This window comes from Lissotriton helveticus, chromosome 4_1 (assembly GCF_964261635.1).
Source record: "Lissotriton helveticus chromosome 4_1, aLisHel1.1, whole genome shotgun sequence".
Taxonomy (NCBI): domain Eukaryota; kingdom Metazoa; phylum Chordata; class Amphibia; order Caudata; family Salamandridae; genus Lissotriton; species Lissotriton helveticus.
Window position 1 is genome coordinate 1,136,101,008 of NC_136063.1, and position 6,000 is coordinate 1,136,107,007.

Consider the following 6,000-nt stretch of genomic DNA (forward strand, 5'->3'; position numbering starts at 1 on the left):
ACAACCATACGTTGAATTTCCTCCTCCTCATCAAATGAACATTAGAAATAGTCACTTCCATCCATATTTACTTAAATAGCTTCTGAGTGGGTCAGGCGTCTGTGGTACCCTGACATTCTTCATCACAGCATATAGAGTTCTATGCAATTTCCTCTGAGGGCGGATCTTTTGTTACTGGGTTAAATCTTCCATCTTAACCTCAGACGCTAAACTTGAATCTTTAGTGGTTATCGCTTGCATCTTATGCTCTTGTCCTGAAATCATTCTTTTGGCAAGGTAGTGTTCGACCAGAGTTGTCTATTCCATCTGATGGACCACATATGCTCCCAGAAGTCTAGATGTGTCACTCGATCCACCGCAATCGACCCTTGAGCACAATCTGAAATGTGTGATTTCTTTAGAAGACAAAGGGTTAAACTTTGGTACTTTGAAAAGGTATCTAGCTGGTAATTTGGCATATTTTTTTCCACATCAAGGGTCTTTATGTTTCCTTAGGGACATGCACAACATGTTTGCTTGACTCCTTTTTTTAGCCCATCTTTGAGATTTTAATTTGGTTATTTTATTCCTGATGGGCCAAACTTAAGCCTCTACTTTATTGTGCATACAAAAAAGTGATGGATGGAATGCTTGAATTCATCTCAGCTACTGGTAAATACTTGGGGCTGCATCCCAGTCGAATATTATCTAGTACACCATGCCGCTTCAGCTTAGATTCAGCCACACACAAATTAATCTTGACCCTGCTCCTTCAGGAACAGTACATTCTGAACTGCCCGGACATGTCCTCCCTGAACTGCAACACAAGCAACCCAAACCAGTTTTGCACTAGTTAGGGCTCATCAGTCAGGTATAGCTTGCTTTCAGTGACAGTATGCACAGGACCCACATCTGGGCATACCCGTCCCACTAAAGCATTAAAAAAAGTGATGGATGGAATGTTTGAATCAATCATAGACACTGGTATTTACATCCTAGTCCATCTTTTTTTGCACGCCATATCACCTCGGTCTTGCCCAGAAGTGGGTCTGGTGCACCCTAAACTGGCACCAAGCTATAACTGGATAAGGATGCCAAAATATGGTGAAAGTGGCCCAAGATTACTTGTGTTACGGTTCATGGAGGCCTCGATTGGTAGTTCGGGCTGGACCTTTCCCACTGGAGCAGGGTCAAGACTGATATGCATATGGGTGGGTCCAAATTGAGGTGGCATGGTGTGGAAAATAACAATGGACTGGGATGCTGCCCTCTGAAATCCCCAGTGGCTGTGATTGATTCAAGCGTTCTAGCCATCAATTTTTAGTATACTTTAGTGTGACACCTCCTTTCTTGTGGCATTACATTTCAAACTTTCATAACCACCATCTTTCATGCAAGCTTGACACTCTTTATTCTTCCCCACCATTCACTGTGTTTTCAAAGGATAAGGGTAGGTCTTTCCTGGTCAAGGTTGTCATGGAGTTACACTTGTCGCACATTTTTGAGCCTCATCTTCCTTTCCTCTTCTTCATCCATCCAAGGAAAACCACATTCATAGACTTGATCTTCATCAGACCCTTAGCCATTGTGTTCACAAAACGTACCCATTTGGTATGGAAAATAATCTTCGGATTTTGTTTCAAGGGACTCAGCTTGCTTCATTAATGAATAATTGCATTTATATAGCACTCACTTCCTGAGGGTCTCTTGGTACAGATGAGAAGAAGAGCTATACAGCAAACTATTGTGTGATGGCTGTCTTTGACAGTGAAACATTGCTATGAACTAGCTGGAAAGCCAGTTCATGACTGGTTCGCAGCTCATTCAGTCAAGGGTTCAGCTGCAATGCCAGCTCTTAAGAGGGGAAACACGATTCATGTGATTTGTAATGCTGCTAGTTAGTGGTCGGTGCATTGTTTCACGAAGTATAGTAGCATGACTATTCATGTTTATTAGAACAGTTCTGTAGTTCTTACTGAGGGTGTATCCTCAGCCTGTTTCATTCAAAGATGCTGCAGAAGTTGTTCAATTAAAGAAAAGAGTGAGAGTCTGTTTGAAGAACAGGTCAGTTACCTTTGTAATATTCTTTTTCACTGATATGTAGCTTCTGTAAGTTGCTTGTGATGTTCATACCTCACCTCCTGGGGATAATTTATTTTTTAGTTTGTATCTTTTTGAATTGGTTCCATGCATCCTGTTTTTCTTTGAGGGGCTTGAAAAACATAGGCAAAACTGATGTCACTTCCTTTCTATTGTTATATACGATACCTACATGTTACCTGTGGTGGCGCTTTGAAACACCTATCAGGACGTCTGTCTCAATCACATTCCAATGGTGAATAGAGTTTTGTGGTTTCAGTCTGTACCTCAGGAAATGGATTGAATTTGGAAATCAGTAGGAGCTACCAAATCCTTTAGAAAGAATGTTATGAAATGTAATTAACGTGTTCATTTTCATATGCCCCTGTGATCTGTTAAGGAAAGCTACCCAAAGCCTATTAAAATGATTGTATAGGTTTCCATTATTCTGTGTACTCTTTTATTTCAGTAGAACACCCCAGTGTGCACATGTTCCGAATTCCTTTTAAGCTGCTTTGTAATCATGTGTACATGGTGTTCTTTGTGAACTTTATGTAATGACTGCTATCATGTTTTCAAGTCTCTCGGAGCCAAAAGTGATTATCAAAATTGCTGAGAAAAAGTCTTATAGTTTCAACGTTGGGGGGAATATTTAACAAGGAAAATTGAATTGATTTAGTAAGATCTGGTTCCACTATTTGAATGAATATTTTGAGCTGTGCTAGTTGGCGTAAAAATGTGAAAGCCAAGTCACTTATGTTATGCTATATTCTTGACCAGTTGAAAATTAAATCTTTTCTCTAATGACTTTTATCAAATGTCTTTATTATTTGCAGAAATGGTGGGACCACCAGCCTACAGAAAACTGTAAAAGAAGAGCCAATGATAGACTACTTTGATGTCCAAGACTGAAACTTTTCAGTTGTGATATTCTTGGAAAATGCACACATTGGAGACTGGAAGGAAAAGCTATTGACTTTCAAAAAACCCTGTATCTGTGCCTAAATAATCCACACACTTGCGAATCATGCCACAGGCATCCGCCGCTTTGCACTTGAAAGCACCGCTCAGTCAAACCAGTACAAACATATGGGTGTGACATTGACAATTGGAGGATGATTGTGTTAGAAACTTTGATACATAGTTGGGTCATTAGTTCTCACCTCTCAACCGTTAATTGTAGTACCACTTCTGTGAAGTAGGTAGGCACCTGAGGTTTTGTGGAACCTGTTAATTTTACAGAAATGTTATTCCTAAGACTTCAAGCTACTCAAACAGGAGTTGGTTCATCACCAGAGAAGGACATGATAACAGTAGACTCCAGGCAACAACACCTGTTATGTTGCTTGGTGTATGGTCTTAAATTATTGGAAAGAACCCCCAAAACATCCTAGATGTCTTTGCGGTATAGATTGAAATTTTCCGTTAGGCATAAAGTTATTTTCTAAAGACTTTCTTTTATTGCTCTTTTTGTTCTTACACATAATATATTTTCACAGATTTGGCAGGTTTATAGATCTTACATTTAAATGACCTACTGCTACAAGTAAGCATAGGAACACTATGAAACTAAGCATGTCATTTAAATAATATGTAATTCCTGTGCATCAGCACTTGGTATCTTCATAATCCGGATATATATAGTTTGACGCATATAGATTTGGCTTGCTTATGTCATTTTGCTAATCATGTTTTTAAGGGTAAACTTGAAATACAAATATGGGCCTGGGTGCTAATTTTCTTCATGCAAATTGTTTCCCAGTTTTGACACGAATAAAACGGATGGAATTTCCCCCTTCTTGATAATGACGAATTAAATTCTACCAACCACAATTCCAAATGTCTCTGGGCCTGGGATTATCTGATCTTTAAACTTTGGACCTGATAGTTCTGGGCTGGAGACACCAGACACTTTTACTGGCTGCAAGGCATCAGCACAGACTGGCCCCCACCGGAGCTGTTCAGCAGTATGCAGGAGGTGACAGTGCTTGCCGGTGGACAGACGTAAGCCTGCCCTAACCCTTCACTCCTCCACCAAACCCGCCAGACTCCTACCAGACTTTTGCTTCACTCTTTCTGTCTGCTCAGAGCAGGCATATTGTGTCTTCAGCGTTCTCCGTGGTTTGAAGGTAAACCTCATGGAAAAGGACCCAGTGTCCCTGGTTACATATAATTATTTGCCATTCCAGGAAACAAAACTTGTAATCAACTGACTTCCTTACAGGAATACCGTCTGAAATCAGGAATCCTTGCCTTCCTGTATCCCCACACCAAAATCCTCTAAATTCGCAGTGAAGGCCTATGTTGAACAATCTATTATTTCTACATACCAGTACTTGGCTCTCTTCTGTCAACTTGTTGGCTTCATCTTCTTTAGAAATATGTGTCTTAAATGCAGTTCATAGCAGTTGTTCATACTGACATGCTTAGCATATTGGAAAATTCATGTTGACTCAAATTATTTTCCCTAGTCAATTTATTTTTGAGTTGGTCCATTCGCTTGTTGCTTAGGATCTCTGAATTTAGTTGACATGCTTAGCATATTGGAAATTCATGCTGACTCAAATTATGTTTCCCTGGCAGTTTAGTTTTGTGTTAGAACAATCTCTTTTTCTACTTAGATCTTTCTGTATTTACATGGTTAGGTTATACTTTCTGAAGATATGTGCCACTGAAGGACGGCATTAATGCTATGTTCAATGAACCCTTCGATTGCTAGAGGTATTGCTTGTGAGATAGCAGGAACATTTCAGTCATTGTCAAAGCGATTGCTTTGTTATCACATAGGTAATATTGTCTTTGAATAGACATGCTTGGAACCTTATTAGTGTCTGAAGAAGGATGCGATATTGTGGATAATTTTAAAGCTGTATGTTACCGCGGTTGTCAGGGGACCTTTACATGTTATTTTCCCTTCAAGTCAAATACACTAAATTATTCTGCAGTCCTGTGAGATCTGATTTGCTTTAGCAGCCTCATTTCACTGTTGTCATCATGGTTTTGAGAGTTTATTGATTTTTTTTCAAATAGTGCATAATAGGTTTTGAGAAGGAAACATTTTGTTTTTTCTGTTAGTATTGCTTCAGCCTCTGCCATTTTTTGTTGAGAATTTACTGTGTCAGCAGGCATGACTAGTAAAACGTCTGAGAGGAATCCTGTCACTCAAAAATATTCAGTGGAACCATCCTGGTGAAAGTATACCTCCACAAATTTGAAATCTGCCATGAACCATCCCTATTCAATAACATTTTTGTACACTTTTTTAAGCAAGTTATCCTTTTAAAAAACAAGATTTTACCTTGAACTTTCCCTTTGGCTTAACCAAAAGTAATAATTTTGTTTCTGTCTGCTTCTCTCATATTACTACCAACTGATTAATTCATGCCAGTTCTACACTGGAAGTCTTCTGAAGTGGCTGAGATGTCCGTATTTTGTTGAAGAAGAGGCTGGGTACAAGAAGAAGAAGCCCTTGACTTTATGATGGTATGGATCTGTTACCATTTGCCATTCTAGACATTAACACTGCTTCGTCAGTGCATAGGAGCACTGGGGTATGTAGAGGTCCAGTTTTTAGTGCATCAAAGACTTGTGGTACTGGAAATCCATTTCAAGCCTGGTAGAGTGCTGAAAATATTGCAGACGTATTCCCCTGCTTCTGAATGTTGCTAAACAGGATCAGAACACTATGGAGTAGCTTAGTCTCCTGGTGTCAAATCCAAGAAGAACGAATGCTTTTGACAAAACTCCCTAAGCCAGAGAGAGAGTCTGTTTCTCTCCTGGATGCTGTTACCAGTTCATCGTTGGTACCAAAGTTACCTGTAATCTGGACACCACAGAAATGTGTATAGAATGTTTTTTTAATTAAATGGAGTACCAAACCAGTACCAGAACCCGCTTTGGGGAATAAAACATAAAGGTACAAAAATAACGAAAACTCTAATG

The 6,000-nt window shown here is 39.4% G+C and overlaps 1 protein-coding gene across 1 annotated transcript in view; it reads left to right on the top strand.

Annotated features, from left to right (window-relative positions):
* The window catches only part of NFX1 (nuclear transcription factor, X-box binding 1), a 1,119,153-nt gene extending 1,114,151 nt beyond the window's left edge, over positions 1-5,002 (top strand). The window contains exon 24 of the mRNA XM_078687738.1: positions 2,895-5,002. Coding sequence (XP_078543864.1) covers positions 2,895-2,970 — 76 coding nt within the window. The 3' untranslated portion in view covers positions 2,971-5,002. The remainder of the gene's footprint in view (positions 1-2,894) is intronic.
* The last annotated feature ends 998 nt before the right edge of the window (positions 5,003-6,000 follow it).